Raw genomic sequence first — 18,746 nt, 5'->3', positions numbered from 1 at the left:
AGATCTGATGAGATCGGGCTAGCCTGGGCCATCCAGGTGACTGCAAGAGATGAACAGAAGTGGTTTGCCATTGCCGGCCTCTGCAAAGCAACCCTGGACTTTCTCAGTGGTCTGTCATCCAAGTTCTAGACCCTGCTTAGCTTCCAAGATCTGATGAGATTGGGCTAGTCTAGGCTATCCAGGTCAGGGCAGAGACAAGCAGAGGTGGTTTGCCATTGCCGTCTCCGAAGCAACCCTGGACTTCCTTGCTGGTCTCCCATCCAAATACTGACTACGGCTAACCCAGCTTAGCTTCTGAGATCAGACGAGATGATGCTAGCCTGGGTCATCCAGGTCAGGATTCAGCATGCTTAGTACCTTCAATATAGCTCCAAGGATGCCAGGGGTTGAGTTGCATATCATCTTGTACACGGAGGCTAAGAGTTCCGCATCAAATAAGCACGGATGGTTCTTGGGGTGCGTAGTTTGATGCTGTGACCTGTGTCTGGAGGCAAAGACCCACACTCTTGTCTCCAGTACCAAAATTAACCAGTACCAGGATAAACTACTAAAGAAATAGTGTATTTTCCCCTGAATCTCCCTACTAGGGATGAAAACTGAATGAAACAGTCCATAGCCCCACATTATGTCCTGGCCTGTCCTTTATACACTGAGCCCTGGAACAAGTTTCTGGCAAACATTCTTCAGTGCCACAATTATCATCTGATGTTGACAGATTAATCTTTTTGTCATCCAATATGGACCCTTATATTTCTCAAAAAAAATGGCACTATATGGCTTGGCAGCCAAGAAAACCAGGGCAAATCAAATCACGAAAGGTGGTAAAGCTGCATAGAGCTGAATGGGCGTATTTTTTTTTTAATTTCTGTATTCTTTTAATGGTTATCTGGTTTTGTATATTTTAACCTGTTGCTGTATTGTTTTAGATTGTAATGGCCTATGGCCTTACACAATAAGCTTGACTTGACTTGACATGACAATCCATAGTGAGCACCGAAGAAAACTTTGAATTGTGTGACAGTGGATATTTATCTCTCCCTTATGCAGATTTCGATGTGAGAATGAACATTCAGAACAGAGGCGAGGCCATTCTGTTCCCAACTTGGGCCAAGAAAACTAATGGCGTTGAAACCCAAATTAGTATCTGATAAATGACACCGTTCTTGCTGTCGGGTGAACATTTGAGGGGGAGCAAACAAGATTCAACTGAGCTCTTCAAAAGGAATTTGATCTACTGGGGGGAGGAGGTGGGGGGGATAGTTCAAGAGAGGACGTTGCCCGATCTTAGGCTGCTCCTCCATCTTAGAATAGGTCCGTCGATGGCTAATAGTCATGGGGCGTAAAGGAAACCTCCATGTTCAGGGGCAGTCAACCTGTAAACACCAGTGCTAGGAGGCAACATCAGGGGAAGGCATCGGCCTCTGTGCTTTCGTTGGATGCCCTCCAGGGCAACGGGTTGTAGACATTCAAAAACTGGCGGATAAAATGAAGCACTTCTTTACTCAACCAGTAATGAAACTGTGGAATTCACAGCAAGTGGAAGTAGCGATAACCATTTCACCATTTTTAATAGCAAATCTATTTTATATTTGTTTTTATCCTACGCTATTTAACTATGCAACTATGTCTTATTTGATGGTCTATGACTTCAAATAAATTATTTTTAAAAAAGTGATAGCCATGAGCAAAGATGTCTTTACAGATACCTGCAGGAGAGGGTCCATCCAAGGGCTACTTAGCCATGGTGAATAAAGAGAACCTCACACATGAACACACGCCTTCTACTGAATCAGACCCCGGGTCCATCAAAGTCAGTATTGTCTACTCTGACTGGCAGTGGCTCTCCAGGGTCTCAGGCTGAGGTCTTTCACATCACCCACTTGCCTGGTCCCTTTAACTGGCGATGCCGGGGATTGAACCTGGGAGCTTCTGCATGCCAAGCAGATGCTCTACCACTGAGCCACGGCCCCTCCCCATGTCCAGAGGCAGCAAACCTTTGGACCCCAGTGCTAGGGGCAGCATCGGGTAAGGCTTTAGCTTCTATGCCTGGTTCCTTGGCCCTTCAGGGCAACTGGCTGGCTGTTGTGTGAAACAGGATGCTGGATTAGACGGACTACTGGTCAAATCCAGCAGGGCTCTTCTTGTATTATGTAAAAATACGGAAAGGGGAAATCCAAATGAGCAGGGGGGTGGGGGAAAGCCTTTTTAAAAAGGACAAAGGGGGGCATGTTAGAGGTTTATCAAATTCTGCATGGGGTAGAACTAGTAGACTGAGTGAATATTTCATTTTCTGCACATTTATTACTAGTGTTTGTGGGCTCTCATACAATGAAGTGGATTGACAGTAGATTCAGGGCAGACTGAAGGCAGCCTGTCTTTGTAGAAGAAGCTGCGTTTAGACATCACTTGCAATGGACACATGGCACCAAACCTGGTTTGTTGCTGGGTTTATGCATCATGGAATCCCAGTTGGATGGATGGATGGATGGATGGATGGATGGAAGGAAGGAAGGAAGGAAGGAAGGAAGGAAGGAAGGAAGGAAGGAAGGAAGGAAGGAAGGAAGGAAGGAAGGAATCCCAGTTAGAAATGAACTCTGGATTCCTGTGATAGAGGTTGTTTATGCAGGGGAGTTTTCCCTGAGGTTTACTGCTCGCTGGACCCACAGTTTCCTGTTGGGAATCGATGCACCATTAGTCTCCAAGCTCAAATCAAGTCCCTTCCCCTTGAAATGCTGCTTTGTAATTGGCTTGCTTTGTAGTGCTTACTATAAGAGAAAATCCCTCCCCCCCCCCAAACCCAATTGCTGCCTAAAAAAAGCATTTTAAGAAGAAAAAGCAAAAATGGAGCAATCCAAAAAGAGGGGGGAGGAGAAATCCAAGCCTCGGTTTTAAAAGGCCTGTTCACAGGAAGCATTTGAATCCCTGCCTCCTTACACGCTGCTTTGTGGTTGGCTGTGAGAGAAACAAAGCTTGCATGTCCCGCGCTTTGCCTTATGCATGGGGATTTGACCTGGGCTTTGCTCAGGGGAGAGGGAAGAATCGGGTTAACAGAGGAACGGGAAGTCCCGGGATTTGCGAGGGCTGGGCACGAGGTCATCTCTAAGGGACGGAAAACTCATGCATAACTCCAAGGAACAACTGAGACAGACCGGGGGGCAAACATGAGTGAAAGTACCCATGCATAAACAATAGTACAAACTCAGTGCACCGGTTAACCAGAGGCGACTCCCCACCCCTGCAAGGCACACATTCCAAACCAGAGATGAATCCAGTTTTAGACCCCCAGCTTGTGGGAGAAAAAAGCAACTCTGGTTAACCTGAGCCTTTGTTCCTATGTCATGGTTAAGTGAACTGGTTTCCATCCCAGATTCTCCATGCAAGGGAGGGGAGGAAGCCTGAGGGAATGGGCAACAAGCCCCGCCTGTCGGTTTAACGTTGGTTTGATGTGACGTCTGAGCGGAGTTCGTCGTCATCAGATGGGCCTTGGATGGCTTTTAAAAATGGCTGGACAAATGAGTTGAGGGGGAGAGGTCTCTCAAGGGCTGTTGCCTGTGAGAGCAAAAATCCCATGTACAGAGGCAGTCTACCTTTGTCTACTGCATGCTGGGGACTGCACAGAACAGGCAGCTGTCCCCTTCCTGTCCTGTCTGCGAGTTTCCTGGAGGCATCTGTCTGATCATTGTTGGGAATGGAACTGGCCAATGAACCTTGCTGTGATTGAATACATAGAATCATAGAGTTGGAAGGGACCACCACGGTCATCTAGCCCAACCCCCTGCACAATGCAGGAGATTCACAACTACCTCCCCCCACACACCACCAGTGACCCAGAAGATGGCCATGATGCCCGCCCTCTCATCATCTGCTTAAGGTCATAGAATCAGCATTGCTGACAGATGGCCATCTAGCCTCTGCATAAAAACCTCCAGGGAAGGAGCGCTCACCACCTCCCAAGGAAGCCTGTTCCACTGAGGAACCGCTTTCACTGTTAGAAAATTCTTCCTAATGTCTAGATGGAAACTCTTTGGATTTAATTTCAACCCGTCAGTTCTGGTTCAACCCGTTTCTCTTGTCCTGTTTCTTTATTTCTGCAGGATTTTATCAAAGGATTAAAAAAAAACTGAATGGGGGTTCCAAATGGAACCTCCAGGTTCAGAGGCAGTATACCTCTGACTCAGGGTTGTGGGAGAGCCATTGTCTTGCTTGTAGGGAATTTGGTTGATTACTGTTGGAGACAGGATGAATACATACATGAATACATGAAGCTGCCTTATACTGAATCAGACCTCCAAGGAAGGATAGCTTACCACCTCCCGAGGAAGCCTGTTCCACTGAGGAACAGAATTAGGAATTCTTCCTAATGTTTAGCCGGAAACTGTTTTGATTTAATTTCAACCCGTTGGTTCTGGTCCCACCTTCTGGGGCAACAGAAAACAACTTAGCACCCTCCTCTGTATGACAGCCCTTCAAGTCCTTGAAGATGGTTAACATGAAACAGCCTTCTACTGAATCAGACCTTCGCTCCATCAAGGTCAGTATTGCCTACTCAGACTGGCAGCGGCTCTCCAGGGTCTCAGGCAGGGGTCTTTCATATCACCTACCTGCCTAGTCCCTTTAACTGGAGATGCCGGGGATTGAACCTGGGACCTTCTGTATGCCAAGCAGCTGCTCCACCACTGAGCCACGGCCCCTTCCTCCCAAGTAGGGATTCAACATGGTAATTCTTCTGTGGCATGTAGATTCCTGGCCGACTCCTTCGCTGCGTTTGCTAGCAGTGCAGTGAAGAAAGAATACCAGTATTCTTCTCAAACAAATCCCGATCTTGCGAAACCTTAAAGGACATCTTATTTTTTTAATCCCTAGAATGGGAATGCAGGAGTCTTTCGCTGTCTTGAGGCTCGTGGTTTCTTTTTCGCAGCCATAATCTATGGCTCTGCAGCATGACTCTAATGCAGGGCTAACGGGAGCTGGCCGAGAAAGAAAGGGACGCTGATTCCTTCTCTTCCGAGAAGCAAAACCGCGGCGTTCACCTTTGCAAAGGCTGGGTTCTGAAGGGCGAAGCAGCAATTGCTCCAAGCGGTCAGCCCATAAAAACGAGAGGGAGCAATGCAGTTGCAGAGCAGGGGAAAGGAGGCTGCTGAGTTTCTCATTCTTCCCATCTCCTTGCTTAGTAGCACCACTTAAGACGCTGGCTGATTCGATCTCGGCCCTCTCCAGAGAGGCATCGTCTCATGGCGCAGAATTCCCCTCCTCGTCTGGCGCTCGGCGCCGGCCGGCCGCTGCCCCCTGCCCCGAAACCCCAGCTCCCCTTCATAAACAAGTGAGACGGAGCTGAGCTGAGTTTGTCCAGTTTGCCGGCGCTTAATTTCCTCCGGTGGCAGCGGCTGTCAGAGCCTCTGATGTAGCGTCTCACGGTGTGAGCCCGGTTTGCCTTTCTTTCCCCATGCTAGCGTTTGAGGCGCAGAGATGATATAAGGTCGGGTGTGCGTGTGCAAGAGAGAGATGTGCTGCTTTTCCTGACAGCCGGGGCGCAAAGAAGCCCGGGTCCTCCGCCCCCTCTGCCTCACACTGTGCAGGTGTGGAAACCACCTGCTTGCGCGTGCACGGTGATTCTGAACGCAGAATGACTTGTAGAAATACCAGGCTGGCTGCGCGTTGAAACACCAGCCAGAGCCTGTGGTTCGCCACAGAAGCGATAGTTCACACCTTCCGTTCGGAATAATAAAAGACGCTTTTTCCTAGGCAAATGCTTAATTTTTCTACGCTTGGTGATGACCAGCAGTTCGAGGGAATGCAAAAGTCAGTTTCTGTGCATGGTGTTACCAACAGACGATTCGATCACTCGTGCAAACCGCTCCGGGATAAACCTGCACGTGTGAACCGATGGTCAACAAACTGGACAAGGGCCCAGAGCTCAGTTAGAACAACTAACCACCTCCACACCATCTCCCTGCATGATCTTGACCGTAGTGGGCCCTTTGGGAGAGAGCGGGCTCATTGAACACAGGCAGCTGCCGAATACTGAGTCAGGCCCTTGCTCTGCCAAGGGCAGGGTTGTCTATTCAGACTGGCAGCAGCTCTCCAGCTCTTTCATGTCACCTGTAAACTGATCCTTAAAACTGGAGATGCCGGGGATTGAACCCGGCCAAGCAGATGCTCTACCACTGAGCCATGGCCCCATTAAAAGTAGGTGTTGCAGAGCAGGTGGTCACAGGTCACCTTGCAGAGACAGATTGGGGGGTGAGGGGTGGAAGACCCTTCAGCGTCAGTAGCTTTTATGATAAGGGAGGAAAGTTCATCCTTGGTTTCCAGTGCGATAAGGTAGATGGCAAAAATCCTCCAGGATCCCTGGCCAGTCTGGCCTGGAGGAAAATTTCTTCTTGACCCCAAAGTGGCGATTGAGTGGTGAGAGCTGGCGTGGTGGAGTGGTTAAGAGTGGTGGTTTGGAGTGGTGGACTCTAGTCTGGAGAACCGGGTTTGATTCCCCGCTCCTCCACATGGGTGGCGGGGGCTAATCTGGTGAACTGGATTTGTTTCCCCGTTCCTACACACAAAGCCAGCTGGGTGACCTTGGGCTAGTCACTCTCAGCCCCACCTCCCTCACAGGGTGTCTGTTGTGGGGAGGGGAAGGGAAGGTGATTGTAAGCCGGTTTGAGTCTTCCTTAAGTGGCAGAGAAAGTCGGCATATAAAAACCAACCCTTCTTCTTCATCATCATCGACATTACTCCTGGCGTGTAAGAAAGGGCCTCGAGAGCCAAACAGGTAGGGACTGACCATGACCCAAAGCCACCCACCAAGCGTTTTGACATCCAACAGCTTTTCCTTTCTCCCTTGCTTTTCTCGTAGGATGTGATGTCCACGTTTTTCCAGTTTGGGGCTTCGATCCAACAGGAAGCCATCATCATGCTGAAGTTCATGCAGTATTACGACTGGCACGTCTTCTCGCTGGTGACGAGCACCTTCCCTGGCTACCGGGACTTCATCAGCTTCATCAAGCACACCGTGGAGAACAGCTTTGTGGGCTGGGACATGCAGAACGTCATCACCTTGGATGCTCCCATCGGGGATGCCAGGACCACAGTGCAGCTGAAGAAGATCCACTCCTCCGTCATCCTGCTGTACTGTTCCAAGGACGAAGCCGTCTATGTCCTGGAGGAGGCCCGCTCTCTGGGCTTGACCGGGTACGACTTCTTCTGGGTCGTCCCCAGCATGGTCAGCGGGAACATGGAGGTCACGCCCCAAGCCTTTCCCTCGGGGTTGATTTCCATGGCGTATGACGAGTGGGATTACACGTTGAAGGCTCGAGTCCGGGACGGCCTCGGGATTATCACCACGGCGGCCGCCGCCATGCTGGACAGGTACTCCTTCATCCCTGAAGCGAAAAACAGCTGCTACGGCCAGCAAGAGAGGAACGAGGAGCCGTCTCACACCCTACACAAGTAAGAGACCCGCTTTCTTCTTTCGAATATGCATGGCGCTTTTGAGATCCCACAACAGTGCTCGCTCGTGTAAACGGTGGTGGCAGTGTGTCATGATCTCCAATGTCCACCATCAGCCTTCTTTAGAGTGGAGTCTAATCTGGAGAACCGGGCATGATTCCCCACTCCTCCACATGAGCGGCGGAGGCTAATCTGGGGAGCTGGGTTGGTTTCACACCTCACCGTTCGCCAGCGTGGTGTAGGAGAGCCAGTATGGTGTAGTGTAGTGGTTTGAGCATGGTGGTTAAGAGCGTGGTGGAGACTGGTGGTTCGGAGCGGTGGGTTCTAATCTGGAGAACTGGGTTTGATTCCCCACTCCCCCACGTGAGCAGTGGAGGCTAATCTGGTGAACCGGGTTAAATTCCCTGCTCCTACACATGAAGCCATCTGGGTGACCTTGGGCTGGTCACAGTTCTCTCCAAACTCTCTCAGCCCCACCTACCTCACAGGGTGTCTGTTGTGGGGAGGGGAAGGGAAGGAGATTGGAAGACAAATGGTAGAGAAAGTTGGCATATAAAAACCAACTCCTTCTCCTCTTTCTGTGTATAAGGTGCCGGGGGTCTTGAACTGAGGAGGGGGGCTCCAGCAGAGGGACCCAAGGGCCTTACTGTTCGCACCCTCATGGCAACCTGCCCATTCTCAGCCGTGGATGGCTGAATCCTGGTATTGCTGCTCCCAGTTCAGTTGGTCACATCTAATGGGGTTCCACCAAGGCTCTTGACCACAGCCTGGTGTCTGATCTGTTCGTTGGCCACGCACAGACTGGGCTGCCCATAGACTGCCCCTTGCAGAGAGCCAGTGTGGTGTAGTAGATAGGAGCGGTGGACTCTAATCTGGAGAGCCGGGTTTGATTCCCCACTCCTCCATATGAGCATTGGGGAATCTGGAGAACTGGGTTGGTTTCCCCACTCCTAGTCACAGCTAGGACTAGTCACAGCTCTCTCCGAACTCTCTCAGCCCCACCTACCTCACAAGGTGTCTGTTGGGAGGGGAAGGGGATTGTAAGCCAGTTTGAGACGCCTTAAAGGTAGAGAATACCGAAGTATAAAAACCAGCTCTCCTCCTCCTCCTCTTCCTCTTCTTCCTCTTCTTCTTCTTCCTTGACCTCTAGGCCATGAGGAGGGTCAGTTTCTTCCTACAAAGAGTGCACTTACTTACTTTGGTGCTCTCCTTGGAGAGTGCAAGAGTGTCCCCTGCAATGTCATGCTTCCAGGTTTACTCCAGAAGTGATGCCGTCATGTCCGCGCATGTGAGATCGCCGCCTCCTGCCCCAAAACCCCCCGCCGATGCTGAGGGGGGACCTGGCAGCCGTAGGAGAACAAGGAGAATGCTCTTTGGCTTTCTGTAACCTTGTGAAGTTTCCGTACAAAATTAAACACTCGGAAACCACGGGCCCGGCGCTCCCGGGAAGCGAAGTCTGGCTGTGTTTCTGCATGATGGGAAAAGCCCCTGCTGTTTTTGGCCGGCCATCTAAATGTTCATAATCTGCACAAATAACCAACTCGTAACATAGAGCCAATTGTATCATAATGCTTGATCTCAAATGTCGGATTTTATTTCCCCCTGGGTGGTTTTTATTGCTTTCTCTATCACATTTTAGCTCCCCCTCCTAGAGACTTTGGGTGGTTCCTTCTCCCAACCAACTTGTGAGGTTGGTGAGGTCTCGCTATTACAACTGACCTCCATCTGATAGAGATCGGTTCACCTGGAGAAAGTGGCTGCTTTGGCAAGTGGACTCTATGGCCCTGAAGTCCCTCCCCTCCCCAAACCCCACCCTCCTCAGGCTCTGCTCCAAAACCTCCCGTCGGTGGTGAAGAGGGACCTGGCAACCCTATAACCGGCCCCTATAACCGGCCCATGGGCATTATGCCAAACACAATCTGTCCTGTAGCTACTGCCCCACACCTTCGTGATCATGGTGTCTCCCCTGCCAGGTAAGTACTGCCCCACACTGTTATCCTTCTTTTCATATAGAAATGAATCCCCCCCCCCCACTCAGTATGGTTGATAGAGGGAATCATTTTTAACGTAAAAAGTTACAGCTGCCGACTTTAACTCGTTTCCTTGTATTAAAGTCAGAATCCATTGCAAACCATGATATATTTAAAAGCTTAAAAATAGAACCCTTTCAAAAGAAATCTTCTTTGGGGTTTTTTTTTTTTTAATTGATTTGCTTTTTAAAAATAAAGTTTAATAAAAATGTCCTTGATTTTTTTTAATCCACCCTGTTCAGTACTAACGTCAATAGAATAAGGGGGGGGCTAAAGGTCCTGGAGACCAACCTTGACTGAACCCCCCCCCCCCCCCGCAGCCATTTTCAATGCAACGTGAGCTCCTGGTTGGATTCCCGTGATGGTTCCTGAGGAGTCCCACGGTACATAAAAAGTTCTCCATTTTACCTTCCCAACAACCCTGTGCAGTAGGTTAGGCTGAGCGAGAACATCCAGCCCAAAGCCAACCCAGTAAATTTCACAAGTCGGGATTTGAACCTGGGCCTTCCAGATGTTGTCCAGCACTCGGACCACTGGGCCACTCTTTCCCCATAAAGGGCAGCCCATGGATTGTTCTTCCTCAGATTGCGTTTTGAACGCTGTCGGAGAGAACGGATCACAGGTCTTCTTGTGAGATCGGGCATGATGTAGTGGTTAATAGTGGTGGAGAAATAAAAATATTAACATCTATATATGCACCACTGACATCAAAGGAAAAATTCTTCACAGAGCTCTTTACAACATTTGAAGAACAATTGGAATATGAGATCATCGTCATCGGGGATATGAATGGAGTTTTGGATGCCAAATTGGACAGATCTAAAAATCAAAAAAGCGGTAAACTTCCAAAAAAGGTAAAATTAGACATGCAGCGTCTCAACCTGTTGGACATCTGGAGAACCAAAAATCCTAATACCAAAGATTATACATTCTATTCGGATAGACATAGGACCTTTTCAAGAATTGATATGTGTTGGACCTCGAATACCTTAGTGAAAAATCTAGAATACATCAAAATACTACCTCGGACTCTGTCAGATCATAATCCGTTAGTAATAAAATGGTACAATCAGAAGAAGAAAATATTCAGATGGAGACTAAACGATGCGTTACTCAATAAGGAAAAAGATCTCAACACAGGCCGTGAAGAACTTAAGGAATTTTTACTGAGAAATGAAACACAAGGAATGAGTCAAGCAACAATCTGGGACTGTTCGAAGGCCTACATGAGAGGCATCTTTATTTCACTAAACTCAAAAAACAAAAAAGATCGGGAAAAACGTTTGACAGATCTTCAAACCAACCTGGCACAGTTAGAAAAAACTCACCAACGAACAAATAGCAAAAAAGCCCTGAAAGAGCTCAAAAAGGTTAGACATGAAATTGACCTATTCTATACAGATGAAATGGCAAAAAAGCTAAAATTTATAAAACAGAGACACTTTGCATACGCAAACAAGCCGGGCAAGTACTTGGCATCGATGATCAAAACAGAAAAACAGAAAAGAACAATACTCGCAACAAAAATAAAAGGACAGATAACATATAAAGAAGATGAAATAACACAGTGTTTCCTAGAATATTTCGATGATTTGTACAAAAAGAAAAAACAAAATGAATCACCGGAGGAGATAAAAACCTATATTCAACAGAATCATCTGAACTATCTTTCCAAAGAAGATATAACTTGTTTAAACCAAGAAATCACTATTGAAGAAGTAAAACAAGCAATTAAGAAATTAAAGAGTGGGAAGACGCCAGGGCCAGATGGTTTTACAGCCATATATTATAAATCATTTATGGAAGAAGTGGCCCCAACGTTAGTGAAAGTGATGAATGAAATATATAAGAAAAAGAAGGTGCCAGATTCTTGGAAAGAAGCATATATAACGCTTATTCCTAAAGAAGGAACAGATCTAACGCTACCCTCCTCATATAGGCCAATATCCTTGCTTAACACAGATTATAAAATATTCACTACAATAATTGCACAAAGATTGTTAGCTCATGTAGAAACACTGATTAATCCAGATCAGACAGGCTTTATTCCCAAACGTCAAATGGCAGACAATATTAGGTTCCTGATCAATGCGCGAGAGCTTGTAAAATACAGAAAAGAAAAAATAGCCTTTATTTTTGTGGACGCGGAAAAAGCTTTCGACAACATTTCATGGCACTTTATAAAACAGGTGGTCTACAGTATAAGCAATGACGGCAACCTATTTCATTGGATATCTAGTATATATACGGATCAGCAAGCGAAACTTTTAATAAATGGCACCCTGACTAAAGATATCATTATTGAAAAAGGAACCAGACAAGGTTGCCCTTTATCACCTTTGTTATTCAACCTAACACTAGAAGTATTGGCAAATAAAATTAGATCAAACCAGAGAATAACGGGCCTAAGTGTACAAGGAGAAGAATTTAAAATCAGAGCATATGCCGATGATGTTTTGTTAACAATTTCACAACCAAAGTCTAGCATTAAAGAACTCATGAATGACATTCAGGTCTATGGACAACTGGCGGGTTATAAACTTAATAAAACCAAAACAAAAATCTTTCTAGAACATCTAACAAAGGAAGAGGAATTAGAAGTAACAAATATCTCAGGATTCACAATATCAACCAAACCAATAAAATATCTGGGAATAACTTTTCCAAAAAAATCCCAAGATTTATATAATCACAATTATCAAACGGTCTGGAACAAAATCGAATGTGAACTCCAAATTTGGTCTAAGCTAAAAGTTTCTTGGTTGGGCAGAATATCTTTAATTAAAATGAATATACTTCCAAGACTTAGTTTTTTGTTTCAAATGATCCCCATCAAAATTCAAGACAAGGTCTTAAAATCTTGGCAACGTAAAATTAACAGATTTGTTTGGGACAAAAAACGTCCACGAATAAAATTCAAAATTATGACGGACGAAAAGAAAAGAGGAGGCATGTCTCTTCCAAATCTAACAATGTACCATCAAGCGGCGACCTTGGTATGGATTAAAGACTGGATCATGCAAACTAACGAAAGGACTACCAAATTAGAGTTGGCAAGTTTGCAAGGTGGAGTACATAATCTATTATGGGGAAAGAACTGGAAGAAGAGCCTAGAAGCAATGGGAGGCCACCCAATTGTAGAAAATATGGTGGCAGTGTGGCGAAAATTGAAACCCAGATTAAGTTTTGAAAAATCACTACTGATGGCGCCCTTTAACGTCTACGGCTTAGTAGCTGATAGGAAAACATATGGGAAAATACAATATCAGAGTCTGGTAAAAACAGATGGTTCCATCAAGACACTAATAGAATTACAAACTGACTATCCACGGATGTCTTGGCTGATATATCATCAACTAATTTCAAGATTTAAAGAGGACTGCTGGATTCGGGGAGTTCTAAAAGGTAAAACAGATTTTGAACAGCTGATAAGCAAGCCAACAGATCATCTTTTAGGTAAAATTTATCGGCTGCTGTTGACATATGATACGGAAGATGAACAAATAAAATCATGCCAAATCAAATGGATGGAAAATTTTAACGAGATCATAACAACGGACGAATGGGAACAGCTATTTCGTGGTAATCTCAAATTTACTCTATGTCAAGGAATTCAAGAAAATTGGCTGAAAATGTTGCACAGGTGGTACATTACGCCAAGCGATATCCAGAACATGAACAGCTCGACATCTGGCTTGTGTTGGAAGTGTGGTAAAGCCAGAGGCACTTTCTATCACTGTTGGTGGACATGTACACTTGTCCAAAAATTCTGGAAGAAAATTCATAGGAATATAGAAACTATAGTCGGTCAACCCATTACATACGACCCCAAACTTTTTCTCCTGAGTAAAATACCAGATGCATGTACTAAAGACCAACAGATTATACTAAAATATCTAATAACAGCGGCAAGAATAGTCCTAGCTTCACTGTGGAAAACAGAAAAAATACCTAAAATTGAACTCTGGATTGATAAAGCATATGAATTTATATCAATGGCACACCTAACAGAACTATTACAAACAGACACTCAAAATTCAAAAAAAGACAAATGGCACACCTTCTATGAATTTATTAAAACCAAAAAGCAACAATAAATTTGATAAATGTAATGAAACTAAAGTTGATGAAGTAACATAACATGTTAAAAACTGATGACAATTGTAACCTTGTTAAGGGGGTAAAAATATGACTGTTTCTTTTGTTCATGTTGTCCCTTACCCTTTTTCCTTTCCTGTATTCCCATTCAATACTAGAAATTAATAAAAATATTTATAAAAAAAAAAAAAAAAAAATAGTGGTGGACTCTAATCTGGGGATCCGGGTTCGATTCCCCACTCCTACACATGAAGCCAGCTGGGTGACCTTGGGCTAGTCACAGTTCTCTCCAAACTCTCTCAGCCCCACCTACCTCATAAGGTGTCTGTTGTGGGGAGAGGAACGGAAGGTAATTCTAGCCTTGCTATTGATCTTGATAACAAAAGTGGACGCGCTTTCCATCCGGCAACAGGTCGGATTTAATTGAAACTGAGCTGGGGGGGAGAAGGCGGAATCGGAACCTGGGTCTTTGAGGAAAGTGGGCTGTTCAGCCTCGGTGGCCGGGAGCAGCTGGTGGGCAGGAAGGCCAGCTGCCTGTGAATTGCAGCCATGGAAGAACCAGGTCACCAGGGCCTCTTCTGCCAGCGTGGTGTAGTGGTTAGAGCGGTGGTTTGGAGCGGCAGACTCTAATCTGGAGAACCGGGTTCGATTCCCCACTCCTCCACGTGAGCAGCGGAGGCCAATCTGGTGGACCGGGTTGGTTTCCCCACTCCTACGCGTGAAGCCAGCTGGGTGACCCTGGGCTAGTCACAGTTCTCTCTGAACTCTTTCAGCCCCACCTACCTCACAAGGTGTCTGTTATGGGGAGCGGAACGGAAGGTGATTGTAAGCTGGGTTGGTTCTCCTTAAAGGTATAAAAACCAACTCTTCTTATAGAATCATAGAGTTGGCAGGGACCACCAGGGTCATCTAGTCCAATCCCCTGCACAATGCAGGAAATTCACAACTACCTCCCCCCCACATCTCCAGTGACCCCTACTCTATGCCCAGAAGATGGCCAAGATGCCCTCCCTCTAATGATCTGCCTAAGGTCATAGACTAATCTTCTCCTTCTCCTTCTTCTCCTCCTCCTCCTCCTCCTCCTCCTCCTCCTCCTCCTTCTTCTTTCTGGAGAAGAAGCAGAGAAGGAAGAGGAAGATCTCAGGTACCCCTCCCGCCAGTTCAGATGCTTCCCGAAGGCCGGGCCGCATCAGATGCTCGCGAAACTACTTTGGGAACCCCAGAGGCTCAAAATCCCTCCTCTCGGCTTAGCGGGGCATGTTTGGAGACACGTCTGCAGCGTTACGAAACGTCGTTGGGGGAATTCAGCCCTTTCCTCGACGATGGTTTTTCATGGCCAATTACTTTAATTGTGGGGATCCGTTACCGCTGACGCCAAGGCACAGAAAGAGCCCGTCGGAGATGGATGGCTCGGGGTTATGAAACTAGTGTGGAAGTTTAAAAAAGTAATAATACGTCGCTGCGTTATGAACTCAACTCGTCTCGTCAAAAAGTCTCGCTTTAATGGGCAGCCTGTGGGCATCTAACCCAGCTTATCCCCCCGCACAACTCCCCTTTTCCTGACAACTCCGACGCCATAAACTTTGCGCCACTTTTCATCACCTTTATTCCGACAGCGTGGCCAAGCGCCGGGTATGGATGGGGCCCTTGTCAGGTTTCGGATTTATATTCATAATGTGTCCTGCCAGAGGGGGCTTCTCTCCCCACTCCCTAACAGGTAGACTGTGTCAACCTTCTTGATGTTCCTGCAGTGGGAGATGAATTGCCAAAAGGAAAGAGTGGTGCAGAGAGGACGATTTCCTGGCCCACAGAAGCAGTACCTCAGGCTTTTCCCTTGCCAGTTGGAAGTCTAGCTGCTGGACCTCTGTAGAATTAGTAATAGCAATTGAGCTAGTGCTAAGTTGGGAGGGTGCATTTCGATTAGGGTTGCCAACCTTCAGGTAGGGCCTGGGATCTCCCAGAATTAGAACCGATCTCTGATTAGTTCTATCTGCTTGGCTTGCAGAAGGTCTCAGGTTCAGCCCCCAGCTTCTCCAGTTGAAAGGATCAGGCAGTAGGAGATGCGAAAGACCTCTGCCTGAGACCCTGGAGAGGTGCTGCCAGTCCGAGTAGGCAATACGGACCTTGATGGACTGATGATGTGATACAGGATAAGGTAGTTTCATGTGTTTGGAGAGGGGCTGTGGCTCAAAGGTAATTGAGCTAGTGCTAAGTTGGGAGGGTGCATTTCGATTAGGGTTGCCAACCTTCAGGTAGGGCCTGGGATCTCCCAGAATTAGAACTGATCTCTGCTTGGCTTGCAGAAGGTCTCAGGTTCAGCCCCCAGCTTCTCCAGTTGAAAGGATCAGGCAGTAGGAGAGGCGAAAGACCTCTGCCTGAGACCCTGGAGAGGTGCTGCCAGTCTGAGTAGGCAATACGGACCTTGATGGACTGATGATGTGATACAGGATAAGGTAGTTTCATGTGTTTGGAGAGGGGCTGTGGCTCAAAGGTAATTGAGCTAGTGCTAAGTTGGGAGGGTGCATTTCGATTAGGGTTGCCAACCTTCAGGTAGGGCCTGGGGATCTCCCAGAATTAGAACCGATCTCTGATTAGTTCTATCTGCTTGGCTTGCAGAAGGTCCCAGGTTCAATCCCCAGCATCTCCAGTTAAAAGGACCAGGCATTAGGCAATGTGAAAGACCTCTGCCTGAGACCCTGGAGAGTTGCTGCCGGTCTGAGTAGACAATACTGACATTGATAGACCAAGAGTCTGACTTAGTAGAAGTCAAAAAGGGCAAGAGTCCAGTAGCACCTTAAAGACAAACAAAAATATTTTCTGGTAGGGTATGAGCTTTCGTGAGCCACAGCTCACTTCTTCAGATACAGCTAGAATGTGAATCCATCGGTCTTTAAGTAGAGGAACAGTATGTCAATGTGAATGGCAGGCGTGATGGGATTAGGTGTGATATGCCATCAAGCCTGCTATTCACATTTACATACTGTTCCTCTACTTAAAGACCGATGGATTCACATTCTAGCTGTATCTGAAGAAGTGAGCTGTGGCTCACGAAAGCTCATACCCTACCAGAAAATATTGTTGTTAGTCTTTAAGGTGCTACTGGACTCTTGCCCTTTTTGACTACTGCAAACAGACTAACACGGCTACCCACTGTGACTTAGTAGAAGGCAGCTTTGTGTTGGGAGGGGCCGTGGCTCAGTTGGTAGAGCGTCTGCTTGGCATGCAGAAGGGTCCCAGGTTCAATCCCCAACCTCTCCAGTTAAAAGCACTAGGCAAATAGGTGATGTGAAAGGCCTCTGCCTGAGACCCTGGAGGGCTGCTGCCAGTCGGAGTAGACAATACCAACCTTGATGGACCCAGGGTGTGGTTCAGTATCAGGCAGCCTCATGTGTGCCACAGCTGGTAACGTGGGTGTACAGTTTCAGTTGATACAATCCAGCAGAGGTGGAAGGGATTGTGCCACAAGAGTCGGGGTCTGGACAAAAGTGGGTGGAAGGTCCTGCTTTACCATGCACCCCCCACCCCCATGGCCGGACTTGGGCTTTTAACCCGCCCAGTGAGACCTGATCGTGGATCTCCCGGCCATGGCCCACAGAGAAAAGCCACAGCGCTTCTCATCCCCACCCTCACCCCCCTTCTCCTACACGCCTGATTTGCGCAAGCCGCAGCGTCTCTCCGTCCCACGCTGGGCCTCCCCCGCCTGAGCGTGTTTGGCGATTAAAACTGTATGAGTACAAGGTAGAGAGGACGTGTTCGGGCGAGGCAATTAGGCCTCGAACATGAGAGCCCGTGGGAACGGCAGGCGGAGTTGCATTCAGGGAGGGGCAGGATGTCTACCCCCCCCCCCATTCAGCATGGCCTCTCTGCAGCAACTTGCTATGCACCATGTTAAGGGTGATACTTTCCCCTCCGATCAGTCAGGACAAACCAAACAGAATTAGTTACGGGACACATGAACAGATGAAGCTGCCTTCTACTGAATCAGACCCCGGGTCCATCAAAGTCAGTATCATCTACTCAGACCGGCAGCAGCTCTCCAGGGTCTCAGGCAGGGGTCTTTCACATCACCTACTTGCCTAGTCCGTTTAACTGGAGATGCCCAGGATTGAACCTGGGACCTTCTGCATGCCAAGCAGAGGCTCTACCACTGAGCCATGGCCCCTCCCCAATAAATGAACACATGAAGCTGCCTTCCACTTAATGCACCCCCCTTGGTCCATCAAAGTCAGTACTGTCTACCCCTATACATACTATGTATAATTAGGCATACATCTACTTACCCCATGAATATTGTTCCAGTACATATTATTATTAATTTTACATATGCATATATTGTTAAATAAGCAAGGATTAAAAGTTCATGTATTAAAGACATATAGATTCTTTACCGGACATATCGCGAGAAATCATCAACCCTTTCACCCGTGCACCAAGTGCCCAGTCTCGTAGTCCATATATTGCCAACGAACACACAGTGCCCTTTCCAAGGCCTCTGGTTCTGTGAGGTCAAGTCCACATATTGCTGACGGTCCACTCGTGTTCTTTAAGAGGCCTTTGGTTGCTAGGATTAGTTACATGTCTCCTCATGCTCATAGCATCCCTGTGCTGTCAGACGGCTGGTACCTTTTTATTTTTAGGTGGATATCACAACCACATGTCCAGTGGCTGTCAAATAACAACTCTGCTGAACTTACGGTGCCATGGCCCCCGATCCCCCGATCCCACCCAGGGGTAAATTAATTCATGCTCGAAGGACATAGAGTTATTTACCTAGACTAAAAACCAAGGAATACATACTCACACCCATACCCCTGCCCATGCCCACACACCACGCACCATGCACCATGCACGCACGCCCAGCTCTCCAGGGTCTCAGGCAGGGGTCTTTCACATCACCTCCTTGCCTAGTCCGTTTAATGGAGATGCCCAGGATTGAACCTGGGATCTTCTGCATGCCAAGCAGAGGCTCTACCACCGAGCCATGGACATGCCATTCTGCTGGATTGTCCTTTTTTTTTTTTTTTTACTTTTGTTGCACTGTGCAAAGCAAGCAACTTCTTTCCTTCATTTATTCTCCACTGGTCACCCCCATGGGGAGCCAAAACTGCTGGCAACATTTTCCCCGTCTCCACTGTATCTGCACAACGACACTGAGAGGTAGGCTCAGCTCAGAGTGTG

The 18,746-nt window shown here is 47.2% G+C and overlaps 1 protein-coding gene across 1 annotated transcript in view; it reads left to right on the top strand.

The window, feature by feature from the left end:
* The window catches only part of GRIN2A (glutamate ionotropic receptor NMDA type subunit 2A), a 238,110-nt gene that overhangs the window by 146,465 nt on the left and 72,899 nt on the right, over positions 1 to 18,746 (top strand). Inside the window, exon 2 of the mRNA XM_056866242.1 lies at positions 6,848 to 7,440. Within this exon, the coding sequence (XP_056722220.1) occupies positions 6,848 to 7,440 (593 nt within the window). The remainder of the gene's footprint in view (positions 1 to 6,847; positions 7,441 to 18,746) is intronic.

The sequence above is a fragment of the Euleptes europaea genome, chromosome 21 (genome assembly GCF_029931775.1).
Source record: "Euleptes europaea isolate rEulEur1 chromosome 21, rEulEur1.hap1, whole genome shotgun sequence".
Taxonomy (NCBI): Eukaryota; Metazoa; Chordata; class Lepidosauria; order Squamata; family Sphaerodactylidae; genus Euleptes; species Euleptes europaea.
The sequence above is the reverse complement of the archived record's forward strand: the minus strand, read 5'-3'. Positions and strand labels throughout refer to the sequence as shown.